General features: G+C 42.0%; 2 protein-coding genes across 6 annotated transcripts in view; one reads left to right on the top strand and one right to left on the bottom strand.

The window, feature by feature from the left end:
• Window positions 1-1,728: 1,728 nt before the first annotated feature.
• Window positions 1,729-12,285, top strand: LOC117247377 (WD repeat domain phosphoinositide-interacting protein 1-like). 2 transcript variants are annotated; one of them, XM_033611905.2, is made up of 12 exons: window positions 1,729-2,157; window positions 3,580-3,662; window positions 4,670-4,836; window positions 4,940-5,036; window positions 6,512-6,609; window positions 7,141-7,233; window positions 7,315-7,385; window positions 7,847-7,954; window positions 8,313-8,477; window positions 8,567-8,674; window positions 8,797-8,936; window positions 9,375-12,285. In XM_033611905.2, exons 1-12 carry the CDS (start codon window positions 2,072-2,074, stop codon window positions 9,494-9,496), a joined length of 1,338 nt encoding a protein of 445 aa, XP_033467796.1. In that variant the 5' UTR covers window positions 1,729-2,071; the 3' UTR covers window positions 9,497-12,285. The 2 variants fall into 2 exon arrangements, with proteins under 2 accessions (XP_033467796.1, XP_033467795.1); XM_033611904.2 differs by having other exon boundaries at window positions 4,667-4,836.
• A 784-nt stretch (window positions 12,286-13,069) lies between these two features.
• Window positions 13,070-25,015, bottom strand: part of arsg (arylsulfatase G) — a 16,265-nt gene continuing 4,319 nt past the window's right edge. For all 4 annotated transcript variants that reach the window (XM_033611831.2, XM_033611833.2, XM_078163257.1 and 1 more), the window contains 10 exons: window positions 23,685-23,924; window positions 23,251-23,486; window positions 21,226-21,340; window positions 20,871-21,017; window positions 16,662-16,876; window positions 16,477-16,557; window positions 16,242-16,350; window positions 15,748-15,868; window positions 14,242-14,332; window positions 13,070-13,858 (listed from right to left, as the gene is read on the bottom strand). In XM_033611831.2, the coding sequence (XP_033467722.2) occupies window positions 13,578-13,858; window positions 14,242-14,332; window positions 15,748-15,868; window positions 16,242-16,350; window positions 16,477-16,557; window positions 16,662-16,876; window positions 20,871-21,017; window positions 21,226-21,340; window positions 23,251-23,486; window positions 23,685-23,911 (1,623 nt within the window). In that variant the 5' untranslated portion in view covers window positions 23,912-23,924 and the 3' untranslated portion in view covers window positions 13,070-13,577. The remainder of the gene's footprint in view (window positions 13,859-14,241; window positions 14,333-15,747; window positions 15,869-16,241; window positions 16,351-16,476; window positions 16,558-16,661; window positions 16,877-20,870; window positions 21,018-21,225; window positions 21,341-23,250; window positions 23,487-23,684; window positions 23,925-25,015) is intronic.

Raw genomic sequence — 25,015 nt, 5'->3', positions numbered from 1 at the left:
TTTTTGTGCATGCCGGTTAGTTTGTGCAAACCATTCATTTTTGGCCAAAGTTTAAATGAGATGTAGACTGAAGTGATTTTGATGAAATATCACCGTTTTAAACTCAGATTTGGTTCCATATTTTTTTTCCTGACTGAAGCCTTCATTGCACATGATGTGTCCAAGGACTGTCGGAAATTTGAAAATCCAAAGATATCTGTTTTTGTAAGTTCTGACTATAATAAATGATTTAATTTTAGCAACTTATGAAGAAAATATGCCTTCTGTGCATGTTTTCCTTAGAAGTCTGGGGTAGAATAAATACAACCATTTAAATGTATATGCCCCTGCCCTAAGCCAAAAATAAAAATCACAAGTCCATTCCCAGTGTTAAAAAAATTATTTGACATGCATCCCCTCTTTTGCACCACCCATCCCTCAGAAGTAATGAACAGTCCCTCAGCAGAAATATTGCCCCAGAAAAGACAGTAAGAATTTGAAAAGTTTAAGCATTGTGCAGCAGAGTTTAGAAGCCAAGAATGGCTTATGAAGATACTTCACCTATTAAATAACAATAATCATACATTAAAAACAAAAAGCAGTAATACAAATAGATAATAGTAATAGAAATTACCAACAACAAAAAATGTATTTACAAGATGAGATGCATCACAAATGAATCAGTTAAGTGTTATGAGTCTTCGCAAATTAGAGTCCTATTCAGATGTTTTTTGAATAATGATAATGTATATATATATACACACATATACATATACATAATATAATACAAGTACCTCACAAAATTGAATCAAGCACAGTAACCGTTCCACCAGCATATATGGAATATGAGACAGTGGGCCCCAGGGCTCAGACATGCAAAAGTCTGCACCACCTCTCATACATAGGAGCAAAACAAACAGACTTTGTGATTTGTCTTTGTAGTTATTATGCATCTTTTTGTAGTTTTCTTCCTTGGTGGTAATTTTGTGTATCCTTTTGGTACTTTTGCATCTATGCGTAGTTGTTGTGTGTCATTTTGAGGTAATTTTGTGTCCTTTCTGGTTATTTTGTGTCTCTTTGCAGTTCTTGAGCATCTTTTTCTGTCCCTTTGTGTTCATTCTGAGTCTTGGTATGTGTTAATTTGAGTTACATTTTGCAGGTGAAGGCCAGAGGGGACACTTTGGGCCCCTCAGCCAGTAACCGGTAGGCCTGTTCAGTAATCCACAAGGGACCAGTCATGCATGTACATATATAAGTTGTCCCAAGCCTATTTGTTGTGTGTAGCCTAATAAATACATTACATTTTAGGGAATGTTTCAATATTCAGCACCTGTATTTGGGTTTAATCATTGAAGTTATGTAAACACAATAAATAAATAAATGAAAAAAATAAAAGTTAAAACAAACAAATAAATTATACTTTTTATTATAATACATTTTTTAAAAGCCAAATAAGACTAAGTTAGCTTTATTCCGCAGCTGCACAGCTCTCCCTGGGTCGTTGATGTGTCGCTGCACAGTCAGACAAAAAGCTTGATACGTCTTTCATCCAATGAAATCATCAAAACAATTCCTCGTGACAAGACTGAAAGTATAATTGGCCAATCAACCATATTTCCCCTAAATAGGCGGTTCTTAATTGATTGACAGCTCTCATGTCAAATCACTTAGAAGCTCTAAACAGCTCCACCAATAGAACACCAGGAAGGAGGATTTGACACGTTGCCGCCAGCCAATCAGGACGCACCTCACAATGACGCATCCACCCATCAGCTGTTTTTGTTTTGCTGTGTGAATACTGGAAGTTAATAACATAATAACAACAGTGTCTGTCGACTGATTCAAGCGAAACGGCTCGTGAAGGAGGTGAAATCGTTTCTATTTGACCCTGGTCAGATTTTCGGACAGTGCACGCGCTGTGTGATGTGTGCCATCTGAGCCAGCCTGCCCGGACATTCCTCTCACCGAAGAGTGCGAGCGTGGCGCTTGGAGTCGGGGGGCAGAGGAGGGGAAGCGGGTTCCGGCGGGGATCGACCCGAGCCCAAGGCCTCCGACCTCGGCCAGCGAGAGGAGAGGGAATTCGGCGGCTCGGATGGAGTCCCAGGAGTCCCAGGACGTGCCGGACGGCCCCGCCGTGCACCGAGCCTTCATCTGTGCCTCGTTTAACCAGGACACCACGTAAGCGACCTGCGGGCTGGGCCCAGCTTGAACTCAATCTCCTTGATGCACCTGACTGTTGCATAATTATTTACAGTAGTATATGTTTTATTTTTATGCCACTTAATAATAGCGCGAACAATTAGGCAGATGCGTGTGTGTGTGCGTCCAAAATGACACTACTGTATCCCTCATTAAAACTTACAGATAAGTCCCCAGCAGCTGAAAGTGAAGTAGGCCACTGTGTTAATCTTCATGGCTTGTTGCACATTAAACCAAACACTTACTAACCAAACCTTTGGCTGTTGTGTAATAAGACCCAGCTTTACGTAATTAATTGAAAACCGGACTATTATACCATATTACACACTAATAATTAACTGTAAGAGCAAATGTGGTATTTTTCTAAGGTTATAGCAGTATTGTTGAAAGTAGCTTTACAGTCAGTGCCACTTTTTTCCTCTAACATCTGTGCTCTAAGTGTCCACCGTCCCATGCTCAGGGGTTATTACCTATAACAGACACATCCAGCAGAACACAGGTGTGTCACCTTACACAAACATCTGCTTTGGCTCTGATTGTAAAACTAACCAGGTGGCCAAACAGCCAGCTAACTTCAGCCATGATAAGATAAGGCAAGCTTCCCCTAGAGGAAATTAACAGATTTCAAAAGGCAGCTGCGTTATGGCTCTGCTGTCTAAACAAGATAAGATAGTCTGGAAGACATCATGTCATATAGGCTGCCATCCTTGGGTGAGGTAAAGCCTGGATCTGACCCTGTGGCTGCCTCTTGTCAGTTATGAACATCCTGTACGTTGGTCTCATGCCACCTGAACAGTGAGACTCAAAATCACAAAAAAGAGACACAAAAAGACCACAAAGAGACGGAAAACAACCACAAAGAGAGGCAAAGTGACCTTAAAGAGACATAAAATGACTACAAAGAGACATAAAATGACTATAAAGAGACACAAAACAACCACAAAGAGATGCTTAACAACCACAAAGAGATGCAAAACAACCACAAAGAGAGGCAAAATGACCTCAAAGAGACATGAAACGCCTACAAAGGGACACAAATAGACCACAAAGAGATGCAAAACAACTACTAAGAAATGCTAAAGAACTGCAAAGAGACACAAAATGACCTTAAATAGACATAAAACGACTACAGAGAGACACAAAACAACCACAAAGAGAGGCAAAATGACCTCAAAGAGACATACAGCAACTACAAAGAGACACAAAACAACAACAAAAAAAGGGAAAAATACCACAAAGTCTGTGCGTCTTGCTCCTAATTAGGTAGGATAGTTAGGCTTTTTGCATGTCTGTGCCCAGGAGTCCATCGTCTCACAATCTGCTGACGAGTGTTACTAAGGTGTTTTTCCTCTTATAACAATGGTGTCTGTGGCTGTAAGGCTGTTTGTGTTCCTATTGTAGTTCTCTGTCAGTGGGCACCAAGACCGGCTACCGGCTCTTCTCAGTCACTGCTGTGGACAAACTGGACTGCATCCATGAGGGAGGTAAGATGGACGCCGTACTTTACTGTTTGCAGTAGTCTTAAAGAGTTAAAATTACAGGAAGTGTATATCATGTCACATGACAGCTCCCCTGCACAGCCACATCTACAAAACCAGTCATGCATGTACAGAAAGTACACTGTGAACCAGCAGCATCTCCTCCCAGTGGTGACATCACTGCAGTGTGATGGAAGTCCACACAGTATTATTTGAGCTGTGGTCAGGTTCACCTTGGTCGTACAACAGCTCAGACAGGCCGCAACATGTTTGCTCTGCTGCACACAGAGGGTAAACACAGGAGCGCTCAATTTTCTAATCCTCAATACCAACAACGAAAAAGAAAGTTTGGAGGCGGTTTGAGGAAGTTTGAGCTCTCTGTGTCTGGGGACTGACAGTTTCTCTTAAAGGGACAGTTCACACCAACATCAAAAATACATTATTCTTTTCTTTAACCTGTAGTTCTATTTATCAGTCTAGATTGTTTTGGTGTGAGTTGCTGAGTTCTGAGACGTCTGCCTTCTTTCAAATATAATGGAACTCGGTGGCACTCTGCTTGTGGTGCTCCAAGCACCAAAAATAATTTCAAAAACTCAACAGCAATGTCTCTTTCCAGAAGTCATGACCCAATTACTCAAGATAATCCACAAACCTTGTCGTGAGCAGTTTCATGTAGGAGCTATTTTTAGGCTACCGAAGTACACCCATCATATGTATCACCGCACAGCGTGCATCACCTCATGAACAACAGGCTCATGCTCGTGACAGCAATAAATGTAAACATTTATGGCATCTTCGTCTGTGGGGCTGTAACATTAGCTAGCTCAGTGGTGCTAGGTGAGCTAGCAGTAGATGCACACTTCCTTCTGCACAGTGAGGTGCAGTAAATTGTGTAGGTCTTGACAAGAAAATATGTAATATTTGCCTTTATTGCACCAGTGATACAAGCTTACATTGCTTTCTGAGTTAAAGTATTGCAATCCAAGGTCTTCCTGTTGCCCCTCTCCCAGTAGAGTGTCCAGACGTGTATATAGTGGAGAGACTGTTCTCCAGCAGCCTGGTGGTGGTGGTCAGTCTGTCCATGCCACGGCGAATGAACGTCTACCATTTCAAGAAAGGCACCGAGATCTGTAACTACAGCTACTCCAACAACATCCTCTCCGTCAGGCTCAACAGACAGGTAAGGACAGGAAGTAGATCTTTCTGTAGCTGTGATGTTTTTGTTACAGCGATCTCTCTTCAACTGTGGCTGTCACTTTGTCACTGTGTCACTGTTACCTCAGCGGCTGGTGGTGTGCCTGGAGGAGTCGATCTACATCCACAATATCAAAGACATGAAGCTACTTAAGACCCTGCTCAACACACCCACCAACCCCACAGGTACGCTCAAGCTGTTATACAGACATCTTGAAATAGACCTTAAATCTTGTGAAGTACTTCACTTTAAAGTCATGTTGTGTAACTTTTGCTACATAGAGGCCACAAGTCACACTTACAGGATGATGATGACAGCTGTTAGGGTTATTTTCATTATCAGTTTTTCTGCCCATTATGCCCCAAAGCCCAGGGAGACTTCTTCAAATGGCATGTTTTAAGAAAAGCAAAGAAATCTTCTTTTAAAAAAAATCAATCAAGCAAACGTTTGTTTTGTTTTTTTATTTAAAAATTTGCTTGAACAGTTATTCGATTATAAAAACAGTTGCCAATTAATTTTTTGTCCATCAACTAATCGAGTAATTGACTAATCATCGTAGTTCTGAATGCTATCACACATAGTACAACCAGAGAGGAGACATAAAGCCAACAAACTGACTCAGTAATGTTGGTTGTAGAACAAGTTTGTAAAACTAACCAGGTGGCCAAACAGTCAGCTAACTTCAGCCATGATAAGATAGATGCCTTTATTAGCCCACAGAAGCTACTGGTCATACCCAAAAAAGAAAGGCTATAGAAGCCAAACCATCGTCTGTAAAGAAATGAGCAAGAGTGCATTTTATCGCTTATAAACTCAGTGTCCATTATAAAGATGAAGAATGTGTTATTTTGTCTTTCAGGACATACATAGCGCTGCTTTAAAGCTACTTGCCTACAGAAACAATTTAGTCTTGCATTATAAGTAGATACTCAAAATGAAATACAATACTTACAATGGATTAGCCTGGAAATCCAGACCCAAATCTAGAAAGATTTAGTGTCTGGCTGCGAGTAATGCAAATGGCCCAACTCAAGGGGCGGCACCAAGCATGCATTTGAAAATATCACTGCAATTGGATAACACTACGACCAATCAGAACAATACACGGGGTGACGTATCCAGAGTGCTACCAGCGGAGCTAACTTGTAGATTAGACTCTTGCCGTATCCGGTCGGCAAAACAGCAAAAACGTCCTTCTTGCAAAGGAAAGATTCAAGCGCTGTCTTCTGTTCCTCTTTTAGAGAAAAAGCCAAGTCTAACTCATTCATTGTAGCAGCCAAAGCTGTTTCAAACAACTGGTATTCATCTGTAGCCATCTTGCAATGTTTACTGACTGATTCCGGACTTCGTCGTTGCAGCGCTGTCGTCATCTCTTTAGCTCGCATCTGGCCCGCCTATATCAGATACACCGATGTGATTGGTGCAGCTCGGCTCCAAGGGCATGGGTAATGAGCATCATTACTGATTACCAGAGTGACTCGCTGAGCAAATTCAAATTGTGCTCTAGAGAGAACTCTGGATTTCCAGGGTAACAATAGATCCAGACAGACAACGCATATGTAGCTCTACAGTAAGGCAACGGGAGATCAGTCCAGTAGGTGTGTTGAAGAAAAAAAAGAGAGGAAACTGCCTATAAACCATCTTCTGTACTCCCTTGTAGGTCTCTGCGCTCTTTCCGTCAACCACAGTAACTCATACCTGGCATACCCGGGCAGTGCCACCATCGGAGAGATCACTGTCTACGATGCCAACAACCTGGTGAGTGGAAATACAAATGTTTTCAGCTTTAACTATTATTATGAAGCAAGTGTTGATTGCTCCAAGTCATGGCTATAGAAGTATGACACCATTTGCAGTTTGATTGGTTCCCTGTAAGCCTCATTTTCACTTCGCAATTCTGTCCGCCACTGGGTAGGATCTCCTGGGAAAGTACAGCCTTAATTTACAGCACAAGGGAAGAGCGTCAACCATTGCGCATCCAAAACTGAAAGAGCTTTTGTCTTTTCCTGGTAGCTATCTATAGCTTTCCCCAGTTACCAAAGAGTATTAGTGTACGGTAAATTCTTTACAGTTATTATCCTCAGTAGTGGAGATAGTAGATGGTGAAACAACAGAAGTAACTGTGGAAACTGTGGTAGCTGCTAGGCTCTAAGGACAACGGTTCCGACAGTGGTGGTGGGGCAACAGAGGGCAAAAATGGAGCTGTTATCATATCTCTTGAAAACCCCATGAGGGCAAGCAGCTCAGTTTTGCTGCCGATGTCATTAGACATATATTTGCCCCCTTTAGAGCACCTTGACGTTGATCCAAGCCCATGACAGCCCCCTGGCGGCCCTCACCTTCAACGCCTCTGGATCCAAACTGGCCAGCGCTTCAGAGAAGGTAAGGATTCCTTTTTTTTTTTTACCCCTCTGTCTGTTTTATTGCCCTCCAACTTCTGTGTGACCACTTCCTCCTCTACAGGGCACCGTCATCAGAGTCTTCAGTGTTCCCGAAGGACAGAGACTGTTTGAATTCCGCCGAGGGATGAAGAGGTTAGCGCTTATATTTTCATGTGGTTTAAAAATAAAAAGCATTAACAAGTAAATTGTGGAGGAGATGATTCATGGTGGAGATTAAACAAAAGGCTTGTGACAGGAAGGTCAGCAGTTTAAATGACCCTTCTGTTACTCAGCAGTTAGCTGAGTAAGACAGTGGAAGTGGTTGTGGTTGCACTGTGTCAATGAGTGAGTATCAGTGATTAAGACTACAGCAATTTGAGCAGCTTAATGGTGGAAACATTAGACTGAGTACACTGTAGAGGCACACAAACACATATACACACTCACATGCACATACACTCAGTGATCAGGTTTAATCTAAAAATGGTGTTAAATTTGGCTTACATACAGCCTAGTTATTTAAAAAAATATCAATTATGTGCATATATTTTTTCAATAAACATGTTCATTTAACCATAAGAGTGCTGTCCTCTTCTCTCGTCCGCGTCTGTCAGATATGTTAGCATCAGTTCATTGTCCTTCAGCGCGGATGCCCAGTTCCTGTGTGCCTCCAGCAACACTGAGACGGTCCATATCTTTAAACTGGAGCAGCACAGCCCTAGGTAAAAACACACTAATCTACACATACTTATGTTCATCCAGATCAAAATAAACCCTGTTATTTGCTGACCTTTTTTAAACTCTGGTAAAATGTTGTCCTCTTGAACATTACTTTACAATAATGATAGTGATTTCTGTGTATTAGAGGTCTGCTTCCAGTGCATTGTCCTTCCCTGACCCTTGCATGGTTCAGAAAAGGACAGTGCATGGAATGAGCAGCACCCTCTGCTGTATTTCTGATGTAAAGCATCCAGGAGTGTGCCTGTGAAATTCAACTAAGAGGCTTACTATAGATATTGTAGTTTTACAGAAGTCTCCAGCAATGATTAGTTTATTTTATTTACTTTAACTTCCTTGCAGTCAAGACGAAGAGTCTCCCACATGGTCTGCATATGTGGGTAAAATGTTCACAGCAGCCAGCACCTACCTGCCCGCTCAGGTGTCCGACATGATGCATCAGGACAGGGCCTTCGCCACGGTTCGGCTCAACATGTTCGGCCTGAAGAACATCTGCGCCCTGGCTACGTAAGGCAGAGCTAGACAAGAGAGGGGTGTTTTATACAAGAGGTGTATTTATGTGTAGGTTTGTTCATGTCTGTGTGTTTGTTCGTCAGGATTCAGAAGCTCCCTCGTCTGCTGGTGGCGTCCTCAGACGGGTTTCTCTACATTTATAATGTGGATCCACAGGATGGAGGCGAGTGTGTCCTGGTCCAGAAACACAGGTGTGTATGTCTTAGTGTGGTAGTATGGTTACTGGAACGCACAGATTTGTTTTCTGCTTGTTTTATCAGAAAGATTTGGGTGCTGCAATTTTGTTGAGTCTTTGTCTGCTCTGTCTGCACAGGCTGTTTGACTCCAGCGAGGAGCAGGTGGAAGAAAAGGAAGAGGAGAATCAAGAGGATGTTTCTCCCCAACCAGCCAGCCAATCATACGCTGCCACAGTGGCTCTCCCTTCAACCCCGCCCTCCTCTACCACTCTCATGGGTACAGTATTCCTGAACATACACTTAAAAAAACCTCTCCAAGATTCAACACTGGCCTGTCTTACTGGATACTTAAATTACTCCTTAAACCCTACTGTGCACTACATCATCTATATGTGTTATGTTTTAACCACTGCTTCCACTGTTGTTAGGCAAATCCTTAAACTTGCTTTTGTAATAGCAGCTAGTTGTCACTTGAGATTGGATTGTAGATTTAGGGGCTGGAAGTTGACGACAATGTTAAAAAAAATGTCTTCATTCACACTTAATTGAAGATTATTAAAACTGCAAAGCACCTATAAAGTCAGTTTTGCAACTCTAGTCTAAGATTTCAGCTCTGACAGCAGTACACTATGGTACATCCATTCCAAAGCATATGTAGAGAAAAGTCAGCATGTAAGCGGCTACAAAATCCTCTCCTCTTTCCCTCTCTTCCCAGGTTACTCTGAGGATGGTGGAGCCCAGAAGGGTGAGGTCATCCCAGAACACGAGTTCGCTGAGGGCCCTGTCTGCCTGGATGACGAGAACGAGTTCCCTCCAGTCGGCAACCAGAGTAACTGACCAAACCCTCCCTTCCCGTGAAACAACCGTCCCTGCGTAACACTCAGACTGGTTCAAGCAGGGAAGGTGGACAAAAATACTCTTGTGTTGAAACATTGTGGCACCCCCCACCCCCCCTCCCACGTGTACCCCTGCTGGCCTAGGGTCAAATCTTACCAGAATGTTACTTCCTGGTGTTCCTGTATTCTGCGTTCCTCTCACTTTTTGTAAGGAATAAAGATAAAAAAAAACAGAAAAAAAGAGTGGACGGTCCACTCATCATTTAAAAACATTCACAACACGTTAGACACACTCAAAGACTGTCTGAGAGTCCCACTGTTAAAGATCCCCTCCACTCAAAAATGTGTTTTCGTCTGTTTATGTCCCCTAAAATGTCTGACCTTGACGATACTGACTTGAATCTGTGCAGTTTGTTACTAGAGAGGTATTTTCACATTCCTCTACTGAAGGGGGCGATATCTGTGCACTTCCCTAAAATTCAAACGTACACAAGCCAGCTTAGGTACGTCACTAATACAAAAGCCAATACAGCAAACACATATCGACGAGGGGATGAGACAGCGGCAAAGAAAGAGCGAACTTATTACATGTAAAATAAAATCTCAGCCAGGCGGAATATATCTTAATGCAAACTTTGATGAGACCTCTGATGTATAATTACATAATAACAATGTGAACATACTGTTAACATTGTAACAGATTTTATTGTATGTTTCGCAACCACTAACGCTGTGTCAGCCACTGCCAGTTAGCCTACAAGCTAACAAACAACATGAACCAATAAAAGATGCTAACTACACTTACCATTCTGAGACATCTGCTAGTCGTAGATTTTGGTGCACAACAGACTCCTTGTCTGAGTCTGAATATGACTGAGACTTAAACACGTATGGCTGAATCTCTCTGATGTTTTATTTAACCCTAATGGTAGCCATCTTGATGCTTTTGATGCTCTGTCATTGGTCAATTTAGCACAAGCAGCAATCTTGGACCCCATCAGCTATCGCTTGATGATGGTAAAGTCTCTGCTGTAACTGTTTCATGGGAGAAGTTATACATCTATTTATTTTAACCCAAACGACGATCTCTTTCCCTAACCTTAACCAAGAAATCCGTCCCTGACAAAAAGCCCTAAAGACAAGTGTCTCGCAACAGCTTGTAATGGCCAATATTTCGGGAGATATGGTGTAGCTAGCGGATATCCAGGCCAAGCGTTGCTTACGGTTCAATTAGCAACTTGAGACAGGTCCAGACAACATTTCAGCTAATCTTTGTAAGCAGATATCTGTATATAAATGCAGGTAAAGTAGGAAAAAGCTAGCTGGTGGGATCCAATACAAAAATCTTGTACCATTGCCCACAGATTCTTCATACATATGCAGATATCCAGGGTGCGTTCAGCCCCGAAAACATGTAGTAAAAAGCTTATTTCGATGGAAACAGTGGTGTGTTGAACACCCTGTTGTGTACGATGTGTTATGCAAATACACTGCCTTTTTAATACAGCAGGGTTTATATACATGTCGCTTCTGATTGGGTAACTTCTCAGAAAAAAACGTACCTTAAGGCCTGTGGCACAACATTCAACCTGAAAACCATTGCAAACTGAACGTGCCCCTGTTTTTTCCCTCCTGTTTTTATGTGGAAAAAACATGTTAAACGAAATATTAATCATAATGTAATTTTTTAAACATACTTTAAAACGTGTCTTGAGGGGGGCTTTAACTCTCATAATACGCCATTATCAACAGTGTTAAACGTCTTTTTAAAACCATGAAACTCTGACAACACAATGATGTTATTGTTGCACAATATCATGGTAGCAATCAGATGAACATGTGATTGATCTGGCAGCGTATTGGTGAGCAGACTGGAATATGCCAAGGTAGTAGAGGAGATGAGAAGCGGACCTGGCCTGCAGCTGATGTAGAATAACCAGGGGCCAGATTCACAAAAATGCCCTTGAGATGTCACCTGAAAGGTAATTTTAACAGCTTCTAAACAAGCCAAGCTCAATCAGACAAAAATATAAATTTAATATAAAATTAATCATCTCTTTTAAGATCGAAGAAAATGTATCATAAGGGCATTTCTGTCAGTCAGGCCTCAGGAATCTGGGAGCTAATCAATGGGCATTAAATGTGTCACACCTCAGTAAAGACGAGCAGGAGTTCACTTAAGAAGGAATAGATGTTGTAAGCGCGATACACTATTTAAATCATGATACATGCAGTGAGTATTATATGACTTGCAGATGCAGCTGTCATACTAATTATGGTAGGGATAGACGAGACTAAACACCTGCGGAAGTCACAAATGTAACCTGATAATACATGTGGAGGAGTCGGCTCTGTGGAGGAGGAACAGTAAACAGCTAACTGTGAACAAGCTTTTATGGTGAAGCTGTGTACAACAACGTTACAGGTCATTGAATTTCAGTGATATCCTGAAGACCTTTTTATTTACTACGTGATGCTGAATTCATGTTAACATGCAAGTCATAGTCATTTTTACTTTGATGTATTAATTATTCTTTTGCAAAAAAATGTTTTAAGTATTACACATCAACGCATAGACTTACCGTGCGTAAATATATATTGAGGATTTTTACTGTGTGTATAATGTATATATATATAACATTTATATATAGTACTGTTGTAATAAGTAACATGGTAATACCATTTGATTTGCCAAAAGGTGGCACTGTTAGGACACCCTTACGCTGCATTGAGTTGTTCAGTACTGGACATTTACACCAGAGACTCATTAAAGCTGAGAAGTGATTCAAACTCTGCATATTGTAGTTTTGATTTTAAAGAGCTTAATTTCAGTTGCTTATGTTTGAATCCTGTAATTTAACTTTGGTGTTTTTCAACCTAGATCTTATTGTCCCATGTTTTTGTGTTTAAATGACTAACAGGCTGGGATGGATTATTGAATGTGGGTCAGGGGGCCCTGGACTAGACCCTCTGTCTGAAGTCTATCAAACAACTACAAAGAAATTTGACAATAGGATTTACAAGTGATTGTTTTTGCCACTGACAGTGTAAGATTTCTATGAGTGTCTGACAACAGTATGGACAGGATCCCTACGGAGGTCGACCTTTTTGTTACAGAGTAAGACCTGTTTTGTTTGACCAGAAACAACCCTGAAATCCCTCTTACCAAACCCACCAGACGCCTTTTAAATAAGTAGTAATTTCAGCATGTATAGGCCCACCCTTTTGTTCATTTTTGGGTGAATGAACTTTTCAGGCTACTGGCTAATGGTAAACAAACATGGCACCACACCGGTAAGGTAAGACAACACATTTACATGTCGTTTTCTATATGTTCTCTGACATTTATCCTAACGATATGAGGTGGTCTTTGTGGAAAAAAAGCTTGTTTAGTGGACTAACTTTGCACTTGAAGTATGCCCGTTCACTTACGTTTTAACAGGTCTGACGCTACTATGCGCCCTGGCTGTATCTAGGCTAACGGCTAACATGCTAACTATTATTTTTATGTCACTAGTCACTTGAAACAAATTTAGGACGATAGGAGATGGGTTGAAATAAACCGAAATTTCCCTTTAAGAGTTAATTTTAATCAAGCCAGAGCTGGTGATTGTTGGAGCAATGGGAAGTGGAACCAATGATTTCAAAATGTGTTGTTTTCTTAAATGACTAAGACAAAAATATGGAAAAATAGGGTTCATGTCTAAAAATACCATAGTTACCCTTTAATTCTCATAAAATATCAAAAAATAATGATAAATCTAAGTTTTAGACATCAGCAAACATTAATTCATGAATTACAGCGATTAACAGATTGTACCTTTGTCTTTTATCAGATCTCATTTTCCCCCTCTGGCCAAAGTTCAGCAGCCTGCATCTCTTTGCTCTCTGCTTGTTTGCACGTCTCCTGCTGCATCTGGACATTGAACCTCCCAAAAACCACATTCTACAAACAAACAGCTGAGCACATCTAAACGAGACATTTGTTTCCACATCTGTTTGCTTCTCTTTCAGTCTATTGTGAGAGTGTTTGTGTGTGTGTGTGTGTGTGTGTGTGTGTGTGTGTGTGCTTTCCCCACTCCTCAGCCCAGCGGGTGGCAGCGGCAAACAGCCTGTGTAGGGTCGCAGCAAGGCGCTGCTGATTCGTCTGTGCTGTAGTCTGCTGAGGACACAGACTTATCGGTGGCAATGTCCCATAATAACTCCTCCCTCTTGCGGGCGAGCCTTTCCGCTACTGCTTGGTACTCAGGTGTCTCCATCTTCAGGGGTGTTTCCTCAGCCTCGTCACGCTCTAGATTAAATATCAGTGGCGGATCGTGGAGCTGCTGCCTTCCTGTTGCACCCCCACATGCCTCTGCTGCACCTGCAGAAGAATTATTTAAGACAGCTGTTGGGTTTGGCAAAAAGAATGTTAAATAAATATGAAATTTGTGTAAGAAAACAGGCATATCAGTAATTATGCAGCATGATTCACTATGAGAACAAAGTTAAGCTCTGGGAATGCAGACAGACCACTGGACTGGCGCCACCATATTGACATAATATCATGCATACCATCCACCATGGTGGTAGGGCATAACAAGCAGCACAACAGACATACATTATTTAACACATCATCACTGTTAGAGAACGACATTTTGTCAGTTTGCTGACAAACAGTTCACATTAGAGTTACAACATTACACCTGTAATACAGCTGATGGATTTTTGCACTGTGGACACATATGACCGGTCTATAACCCGTACCCGTGATGAAGAAAGCTTTGTATTTCCCTGTTCGAACTGCCTGCAGGTCACCAAACTTCCCCGCAGCACCACTGTTAGGGTGGAAGAGAAACTGCAAGGAAGAAGAGAGGAACTGATATCTGCAACAAGACCGTAGTGCACAACCCCTGCTTACAATACAGGGAAAATTATTTTGTAAAACAGGTTCCAGTCCTTTATCATGATTGGCTGAGCTGCATTTAGAGCTGGATCCAGAGCTACTGCCAACTGAAGCCCGAATCATTTATCATCCGCCAGTAGTAATGTACACAATGCTGTCATTCAGTTAATGCACAAACACACAAAGATGCTGCAAAAGAAAAAAGAGAGCCTAGAGGGATTTATGTTTGAGCAGCCAGAGAGCCCACTGTGTCCTGTTGCTTCGTTGGAAGAAATAATGTTAAACGGCAACTGTCGTTGCTGCTGCCCAATCCTCTGGCCTGTTATCTCCATCCAAAACAAACAAACAAACTACACCAGCCCTCCAGGCCAAGTTAACAATGTAACTTTATCTAGCTTGCATGTTTTTATTTGGTTCACTGCTCTCAAGCTATGTTGTCAATTGCTAGCTATATCATATCTGTTACGGTGTAGCTTGGGTATGCGCCCTTCAACAATGTGTGGGGTGGAGAACAGGCCCTCCTGAGTGATTTAGATTGCAACCTCAGAAATACACCTGGGTTCAAAGAAGTCAAAGAGTGGAACTGTTAAAAAAACCCCACTAAACATTATTAATAATAATAATGAAGTCCCAATGTCCTTAAATGGGACGAGAATAATGTCCCAAAATCTTCAAACAAGTACTTCCTAATTAACAGTGTCTTAGCTTGTAACTGATGCTAAAATTGGTCAAATTTCTTGCCATATCAAATTACAAACAAAATTAATCATAGATAAACAAGTTTCAACCATAACACATGATCAGGTTTTGGACCTTGTCCACTTTTGTGTCGGGATCAGCTGCAGACTGACTTGGCAGAGACGGCTGCCATCTTGTTTTTACATAGGTTAGTGTATTCTGCTCTTACTACCACTAGATGGCACAAAAAGTGTCCATGAACAAGGACAACAGCTCTGAGTTAGGCAGAATGAAGTATAAAGTCAAGTAAACCCAAAATGTGTAAACCCATCTTTTCATTTTTTTTTTAACCTTTAACCTTTATACGATTCAACTAAATGTCTAATTTCTTATTCCTATATTCTTATAGCCTACAGATATACAATGATGAATGCTGCTTAACATGTATGTTGATGTTGTCTTATATCAAGTCTCTATTTGATCATGTGAACAGTAACTAGCATGCACTGGGGCTCATCATTATAGTGTGCAGTGGGGCCTGTTGTAACTACCTTACACCACTGCTCAGGGCATTATTAAGCCTCCGCTCCACGCTGTGCCAAACAACGTCCCTTAGCTGTAAACCAAGGCCTCAAAGTGCTTATTGCTTTGATATAAACCACAGAAACATTGAAAACAAAAACAAGTACCTCATGACCAGTTTGTTCGCCACGCAGGAGGACATTTGTGGTGTCAATGCCATCGTAATGTCTGTCTGAGGGGGGAGTTACCCCGGCCAGGGACAGAAGGGTTGGGAAGATGTCCATACCACTGCAAGAGGGCATGAAGACGAGAGGACTGCATCATGTATTCAACCTTTTATTTGAAATTTCGACCTGATGATGAGAAGTCACAGCATCAACAAAGCCATTAGGATTTATGCTCTGAGCAATGCATCCAACACTCACCGATATATTTGAGTAAAAGCCAAAAATACAGTAGTTATTGAGATATTTCAGTCTGAACCAAAATGGAGGACCTACCTGCTAGCATGGTTACAAATGTCTCTGAATGCATCCTCCTGCCTCGTGGTGTAGCACTACGCTTCGGTAAACAGGGTTATACCTGTCACATCTAGTTAATGTAAGTCCTTACATACACATAGGGTGTGTAAAGTAAACACAGGATCTATAATCGGGAGTACCTGAGCAGGGCTGAGCTGCTGGTGTTTGCAGGAATCATCCCAGGCCAATAAACCACAGCTGGCACCCTGTGACCTCCCTCCCAGGTGGTCCGCTTAGCCGAGCCCCCACCTAACACACAGGCCAGAAGTGACATTAGGAATATGATGATTCACAGCAATACAATGTACACTATCAATCACCTCATAAAGCATGCATGAAATGAGATTCAAGTTTCTCAATAAGAGTTTTTTATACCTCTGCTGGTCTGCCACTTCCCCATAAAAGGTCCAACATTTCCTGCGTACTGGCACTTCTGTTCCCAAGGGCCGTTGTCACCTAAACACAACACACACACATAAGACTGTGATCAAGGCTTTTTGAGAATAACAAACTACCCTGGTTGTGTGGAAGAGCAGACATAATCCATCCAGCTGACTAACCGGTGAACCAGATGAGAGTATTGTCTATGTCTGTGTCATCAGAGGTGCTCTTTACCGCCCCCACCAGGCTGTCCATCTCCCGCAGGCTGGAACTGTACACTGTGTCATCATCTGTGCGACTGGCGGCGGCAGAGGCATCTGGGGGGAGCGGAGGGGCCAGAGGAACATGCATGTGAGCCAAGGCGATGTAGAGGAGATAGGGCTGTCCTCGCTCCCTGCAGAGACAATAAATTTGGTGACGCAAACAAATTATTACTGGCAAACGCTTTTTTGAATCAATATCTGTTTACAAGGAGATTTATGTTTAAAGGGACAGTTCACCTCCAAACCAAAACTACAATTTTCTTCCATTACCTGTAGAGCTGCTTATCAGTCTAGATTGTTTTGGTGTGAGTTGCCAGGTGTTGGGAGATATTGGCCGTAAAAATGTCTGCCCTCTGTCGAAAATAATGGAACTAGATGGCACTCGGCTTGTGGTGCTCAAAGCGCCAAAAATATATATATTTGAGAAACTAAACAGCAATGTCTCTTTCCAGAAATCATGACCGAGTCACTCAAGATAATCCACACTTGCGGTTTCATGTAGGAACTATCTTTTGTCTAACAACCTACACTGAACTACACCGTATCATCGCACAGGAGGAAGTGTGCATGTACTCATGGACTCGTACTTGTAACAGTGTGAGAACACTTATGGTGTCCTCCTCGAGCTGGTGCACAATTTTTTTAGCACTTCAAACACCACAAGTCGAGTGCCATCTAGCGCCACTATATTAAAGAGAAGGCAGACATGTCTATGGCTGACATCTCCAACAATCAGCAACTCACACCAAAATAATCTAGACTGATTAACAGCTCTACAGGTAAGAGGAAATATATGTATTTTTGATTTTGGGGTGAACTGTCCCTTTAAACAAACACTTCTTGCTGTATTTTTTATGGATTTGAAGTTATACACTGCTGAAAAATTGACTCAAGAATATTTTGTGGATATAATGATGGAAATTCCTCTGTCTGTTAGTCATGGGGTGTGAATGTGCACAATTAATGTAGTGTATTTTTCACTTCAAAGTCCATGTTGCCATTACATTTTTCTTTGTAGCCATGTGCACTTTCCAACTTCCTGACATAACTGGAACACAGCATTAGTTACTTCGAATGACTACTCTGAATGTATGCGTGTACACTGCTGGGTCTTGACAGCGCATGACTGATAACTGCACAAATTCACATGACCCTGTACTATAGCATGAAGGCATGTTGCCTCCCACAGCCAGCTGCACACAGCAGGATCTACCGCCCTCCCCCTGTCCCTCACACACACACACACACACACACACACACACACACACACACTGAAGTCTCACAAGGGCAGTACATAATAAGGGCTTTTGTGTTATACTGTGTTAAACTCTATTGGCAGATTTTTCAGATAAGCTGATCTAGGGTAAGGTCAGGGAACTCGTTTCCCCAAGCTTCACGCTTTACTGGATCCAGCTGGCATTATGTCATCTTTTTGGTATCAACATATATAAATACAACCCCACTATTTTCCAAAAAACGTTCAAAAATAAAATCACATAAAGGAGCCCTACACTTGGGTGACAAACAGTGGGGTCCAAAAGTCTGAAACCACGAGCCAAGATACTTTTATTTTGCAAATGTTTTCGAATGTAACACTATTTTTCCCCGTTAAACATGATAATATCAGTTTAGCAATTTCACTGAAAAGTTGGATCTTTAAAAAATGTAGGCCTACATGAATTTCAGAATATCTTGGTGTTTGGTACGTTCCCCTTTTGCTTTAATGACTCCACATGTTTCTTAAAAACCTGATGACCCATGTTACCGCAGCGTGATTTGATAATGTTCTAGAGCTCATTGTAATGTCACAAAATGCCTGGCTTTCTCAGTCTACAAGTGCCCCAAAAAAATGTTCAGTGGGGTTAAGGTCAGGTGGCTGTGGAGGAAAGTCTTTGGTCCTCATAGTAAATGGAATGGATCTGCATTTGTATGGTGCCTTTCTAGTCTTCCACCCACTTAAAGTGCTTTAACACTACATGTCACATTCACCCATTCACACATGCATTCATACACTGATGGCCGAGTCCACCGTACAAGGTGCCACCTGCTACTCTGTTAACCATTCACACACACTCACACACTGAGGGAACAGTCATGTGGAGCAATTTGGGATTCAGTACACACCATTCAAAGTCCTCAGTACATCCAGAACTCTGCTGCCTGTCTGCTTGCCCATTCCCGCGAGCACATCAACCCTGTCCTTCAGAACCTCCACTGGTTCCCTATCTAACAATGCATGAAGTCCTCTATAACCAGGCCCCCTCCTACCTCACTGACCTGCTCCACCACCACACTCCTTCCTGCAGTCTCCGCTCCTATGGTGCCAACCTCCTGACTCCACCACTCAGGACCAATTACTGGACCTGGGGTGACAGAGCCCTCTCCATAGCTGCCCCATTTGAGACTGCACTGACCCCTCCTAGTTCAAATCACTCATCAAAACTCATCTTTTAAAAACATTAAAACACAATTTAATGTGTGAATGGTGTTCTGTGTATTTTACCGTATTCTGTTTTATGATCATTTCTAACTTGTGTAAAGTGTCTTTGAGTAGCATGAAAAGCACTCTATAAATAAGATGTATAATTATTATTAGTAGTAGTATCTTGCCCAGGGACACACTGTGTTTTAGAGTTCCATGCTCTGCCCCATTAGAAACCTTTGGTCTAGCCATTATTTGATAAGCCCCTCTTTGCTTATGATAACAATTTCTGACACTTTCACTTAGTTCTGATGCCATGTTTCCCACTACCACAAAGTTACTTATTAAGCAATGATCTGCAGGAAACTTGAGACACAGCCATATTTATAACGTGAACACTGGCTGCAAGATGAGTTACTTAAATGAGTCTCAGATGAGCAGATCAAGTCAAATCCAGTCTCACTGGTAGGGATACAACTCAAGGAAATATGACCTTTTGTACAAACGAGTTAAGTTGGCCAATGCCAGAAATTTGCTTGAATTTAAAGGCTGAACTAGAAATGTTGAAAGATCGTATTTCTTCTTCGTTTTATGTGTTTCTGAGTCCTCAAACTTTCCTATTACTTAAAGGATTACACAAAAATATTAGATATTCTCCACGTGATGTCAGACTTCTGGACCCCACTGTATTCCTTCATTTACATAAACATGGAGGACAGACTGGTGCTCTGCTTTGTGGACTGCAGCACTTCCTCATATCCCATCCTGTCATGGTCATGTGTATGGCTTTAGAAGGCAGTGAACTACAGGTAGTTACTAATTTTAGCTGCTGATTTAGCTGTGCTTCCCTCCTTATGTTACCCCAACATGAGGGGGACAAATGCACATGTTCTAAATATTGAGGGAGAACATGTCCCCTCCTTGACATCCACACCTATGTGAACTCCTTAGACTTGATCTTGGGTGATCCTGACCTTGACTTTTCTGTGCATCATTATTATAGCCTCCAGTATAAAGTTGTTGTGGTCACACCATGACTAGGTCACCACTGTCTCAAGTGACAGTGCACTGGACTTTGAAATATTCACTGGCTGTTTCATTTCTTTATTGTCTAACATGTTTCACTTCCTCAGTAGACTCTCACACTGTCTGTACAGTGATGCAGACACACCTGACAGACTAGGTTTCACCGGCTGCTGGGTCAGTGGTTGACACTCTGACACAGAAGTAGAAGCTTACTCTTGCTGGAGGGAGGCCCTGTTTGGCTAAAACACAATGTCTGCATTATTAGTTTCAGTAAAAGCTGAGCTCACGCCCTAGATCGAGGTTCATTCAAGGTGTATTTGCTCTGCAGCAGGCTGTGAACATCTACTACAGGTGACTGCATCTAGCATGCTGTTTTTAATCAGTGCAAACTTATGATTTACAATATCATTATTTGCATATGTATGTAGGCACAATGACACTGTACTTTGTTGGTTTGACATTAGATCTCAACCCTCTAACTTCTGGCCATTTCATGAATGCAAACACACACACACACACACACACACACACACACCCATGTTATTTCCCACACTGCAGTGTAAGAAACATGAGAAGGAGAGGAGGATTTGTAATACAACCGGTTATGTCAAATTCAAATGTGTTGTCTAAATGGTTTGTTCCATTGTGTATCATGTTTGATTGCAGCTGTATTGTACCTCGCATTGCGTATAATCCTGGTTGCAGCAGATTTGTATTGCTCTGTTAGTGTCCACAGGTCAAGCGGCTGCTCCACAATACTGCTGTTTTCGATCAGAGGAAGGCCCACTTTGGAATAACAGCCTCCATGTGCACTCCTCTTCAATCTGGACCATGTGAACAAGAAAGCACAATAACATGATAAATGGTATGTGTGTGTGTTTACATTTGACTGAGGCCGTCAAGTGGTTACAGGTTTTGGAATAAGTTAATTAGGTGTAGGGAGGCAGGGTGTGGCCTGATCTTAAAGAAAAAACACATGTCAAGACTGGCATGTGGCATGCCTTTACAGTAAGTAGGAGCACAGAGCCACACCTGATCACCTGAGGTCCAGAGGAGTCACAGGGAAGGCACCTTGGCAAATCATATCCAGGTCTGTCAGTACAGCCCATGTCATTACTGTAAGGAATACCTAGGTAGTAGTCAAAACCTGCTCAAGAGACAATACACATGGTGCAGATATTCAGAAATACAGCCGTGATTACTTCTTGTTACCTTAAGAGCATCTACCCAACCCACACTTCTGGATTATATTTGGACTGGACCATAAATGTATATTTATGAGTTCAAACACTCATTTACACATTGCATATTGGAGGAGATACTGACAATGGGTGTTCCAATGGCTTTGGCCCAATCCCATTTCTTATTTTTACCCCAACCCTTCATATTTGAGTGCCCCTTTGCCCCTCAGAAAAATGTTAAAAGGGTTAGTAGTTGAAATCTTCCCTCCAAGACTCTGAAATGTCACCAGTTATTGTAGAAGGCGTTTACGTATTGAGACACGACTATAGCTTTTATGGTATCATCACATTAATTTATAATAATAACCAACAATTGCCAAGATGGTGCCGATTCAGTGCAATTGAGTTGATTTCTCATAACACTCTGTGCCTTTGAAAAACTTACCTTTGGAGGGCCATGTAGCCCTAACACTTTGCCCTACCCTTTTCTCCCAACAAGGATTCGTAAACCCTACCCTTAGACGTGACAATGCAAAACTGAGGGGTAAGGGCAAGGGGTGTATTGGGATTCAGCCCTGCGCCAAATATAATGTGACACACAGGCCGAGGGCATTTGAGGTGGAGCCGGGACTTCCACCCCTGTAAAGACTGAGAGGAGGAGTGTGGGGGCTGTTGTTCAGTCTGTGGTGGGCCAATAGTCAACAGCAAGTGTGTCATCTCATAAGACACAGCTGCGTAGAGTGGTGTCCTGAGTGGTCCGTTCCCTGCAGTGAGGATTCGCTCTCACACTTGATGTGGCTGGAATGGTCTGGAAACACTGCCTGACACCATAACACTGACCTGGAAAGATACAGTGCGGTGCAACAGGAACAGTGTGTTTGCTCATATCTCATTGTTTTATGTAGCGTATTAAGATACTTTTGCATTTGTGTAATGTTTGAAATCCTTCAACTGTTAAACAAATGCTTGTGCGTTACACTGTATTTGGGTCTCAGCTCTTGTTCTGTTACTGATACTAACCATGCTGCCATTTTGCAGATCCTCAAGGCTCAATTGTAACCTTAGAGTGTTTTTTATTTTGTCTTTGTCATACCTTTATACGTCTTTCCTTATTTTTTCATCTTACTCTTCTCTGACCTACCCTAATGTAGCTTGTGGATGTGGTGGGCGACTTTCCGCATTTGGTTTACTGAGGTTTCAGGTAACTTTATTTAATCTTATCTGTATGTTTTTTGTACTTTACATTTATCAAATGACTCGTAAGAGGTGACAGAGGTAAAGTATTGCAAACATTAAATGGGAATATGTATTTTTTGCTCTTGGAGGAGCTGTATACGACAGTCAGAGAATATCTATGATTCAGAGTACGAGCTGGGATTGTCTGCACACGGCTCTCAACATGGAGGTGGTACAGTGCTGTCCTACAAACGTGGATCAGGACAGCATTATCAGTGCTAAACGTTGTATGAACACAGTACAAAATGGCGCAATTGGTTTACCAGTGGGATACACACAGAGGCTCAGATTACAACACACCCAGAGGTAGTGTAACTTTATTTTTAGCTAAGGATGCCATTACTCCACTATATCTTTGCATAGCAAATAATCTGCTGCTATAATAATGCTCTGAATGTCATAAACAGCTCCTTTACATTTCGATTTGTCTATTCCTGTAAGCAAAACCCTAAATCAATCTCTATTGTTTCTAAATTTAGACGAAATCTGGGTTTTTTTGGGAGCAAACTTTATGCTATAGCTGGAAAAGATGAGGGATGAGTTCAACCTGAATTTTCAGACCTCTTTGGAAATTCCTGCCTGTTGTGTTTTGTTGGGTCCCTGGTGGTTTTGGGGGTATAAATGTCAAGCTCACGCTTACCTCTGTTAGTTGGGCTGTATGGTCCATTGTGGCCAAGATGCCATTTCCCGATCATGGCGGTGTAATATCCCGCCTCTTGTAGGAGCTGGGGCAAAGTGACTTCAGACAGAGGCAGACCGGCCACAGAGCCCACAGCAAAGTTATGTGTCACCCCGTTCCTCAGGCCATAGCGGCCTGTCAGGATGGCAGCACGGGATGGGGAGCAGGTTGAGGCGGGAGAATGGAAGTCTGTCAATCTGCAAACAGTAGGGACATCCGAATGAATATGAGATACTCAGGCGACCATAGATAACCTTTCCTGTGCAGTGCAAGCCCTGGAGACTTCAGTATCAAAAAGGTGAGGTAATGGGATTTTATTTCAATTTTAATGACATGACATGGACTTTGGCGCTACAGACACAGACAGATCAAGTATAAAATCATAAACTATCTACCTCTGGCCTTGCTCGGCCATCAGGTTGAGGTGAGGCGTATTGTTTGCCTTCCCTTCAGGTTGGTTGACATCCAGATCACCCCAGCCTATGTCATCTGCCAGTATGATGATGAAATTGGGCTTCTTATTGGTCTTATCGACATCAGCTCCATGTCGGGACACCGTGTGAAGCAGCAGCCCACACATCAGCATCCCAGACAGAAGAAACAGGGTGAAGCCCTCCGCCATTTTAGGTCAAAATCTGCAATGGGTTACATTAGTTGCATTTAAACCTTGGGTGGCATGCACACCATGTAAACAAGAAACCTGTCTGGATTCAGGCATTAAGAGAAATACAGCCATTTTCCTATTTCTTCCTATAACCTTGCAGGCATATAAACACTGTGATGCTGATAAAATCAGAGGATATTAGGTGTCTCTGATAATGACTTACAGTAAGCCCAGAGTTGTTTGTGTTTATCTAATGTGCCTATCCTCTATAAAACATACAAGAATATCAAGCTCAACTTGTATATCAGCCTGTCATTATAAAGCAGGTCAAATTCTTCGACACAAAGACAACTAAGGAGGGAACGCCCTGATCAAGTGGTTCCAGCCTAAGTGCAGCTAAAATAAGACGCAACTGTGGATTTAAATTAAGGGAACAGTTCACCACAAATACATATTTTCCTCATACCTGTTGTGCTTTTTATCAGTCTAGATTTTTGTGGTGTGCGTTGCAAAGTGTTGGAGATATCGACTGAGGAGATGTCTGCCCTCCCTCCAGTATAATTGAAATACATGGCACTCAGCTTGTGGTGCTCAGAGTGCCAAAAACAAAAAACATTTTAAAAACTCAACAGCAATGTCTCTATCCAGAAATCATGACCCAGTTACTCAAGATAATCCAAAGATCTTCTTGTGAGCAGATTTAAGTAGGAAACTTTTTCTTTCTACTGATCTACACCTGATAACTGTGTCACTGCACAAAAGGAGGCATGTATCTATTCATGGATGACAGGTTCATGCTCGTGACAGCTCGACGTGTAAACATTAATGGCGTCCTCCTCCGCTGAGCTGTAATGTTGGCTAGCTCAGTGGTGCTAGGTGAGGTCGCAGTAGATGCATGCCTCCTTCTGCACGGTGATACAGTTGATGGGTATAGTTGTGTACAAAGAAAATAGTTCCTACATGAAACACAACAAGGTCTGTGGATTATCTTGAGTAACCGGGTCATGATTTCTGGAAAGAGACAGAAAGTGGTCAAGTTGTGCTGTAAGATCACTGGTGTTACTTTTAATAACCTATCTGTATGAAGAGAGGCTGTAATCTCAGACTCTCAACATCCCCTCC

The sequence above is a fragment of the Epinephelus lanceolatus genome, chromosome 21, assembly GCF_041903045.1.
Source record: "Epinephelus lanceolatus isolate andai-2023 chromosome 21, ASM4190304v1, whole genome shotgun sequence".
NCBI classification, from domain to species: Eukaryota; Metazoa; Chordata; class Actinopteri; order Perciformes; family Serranidae; genus Epinephelus; species Epinephelus lanceolatus.
This window is presented reverse-complemented; position numbering and strand designations above follow the sequence as displayed.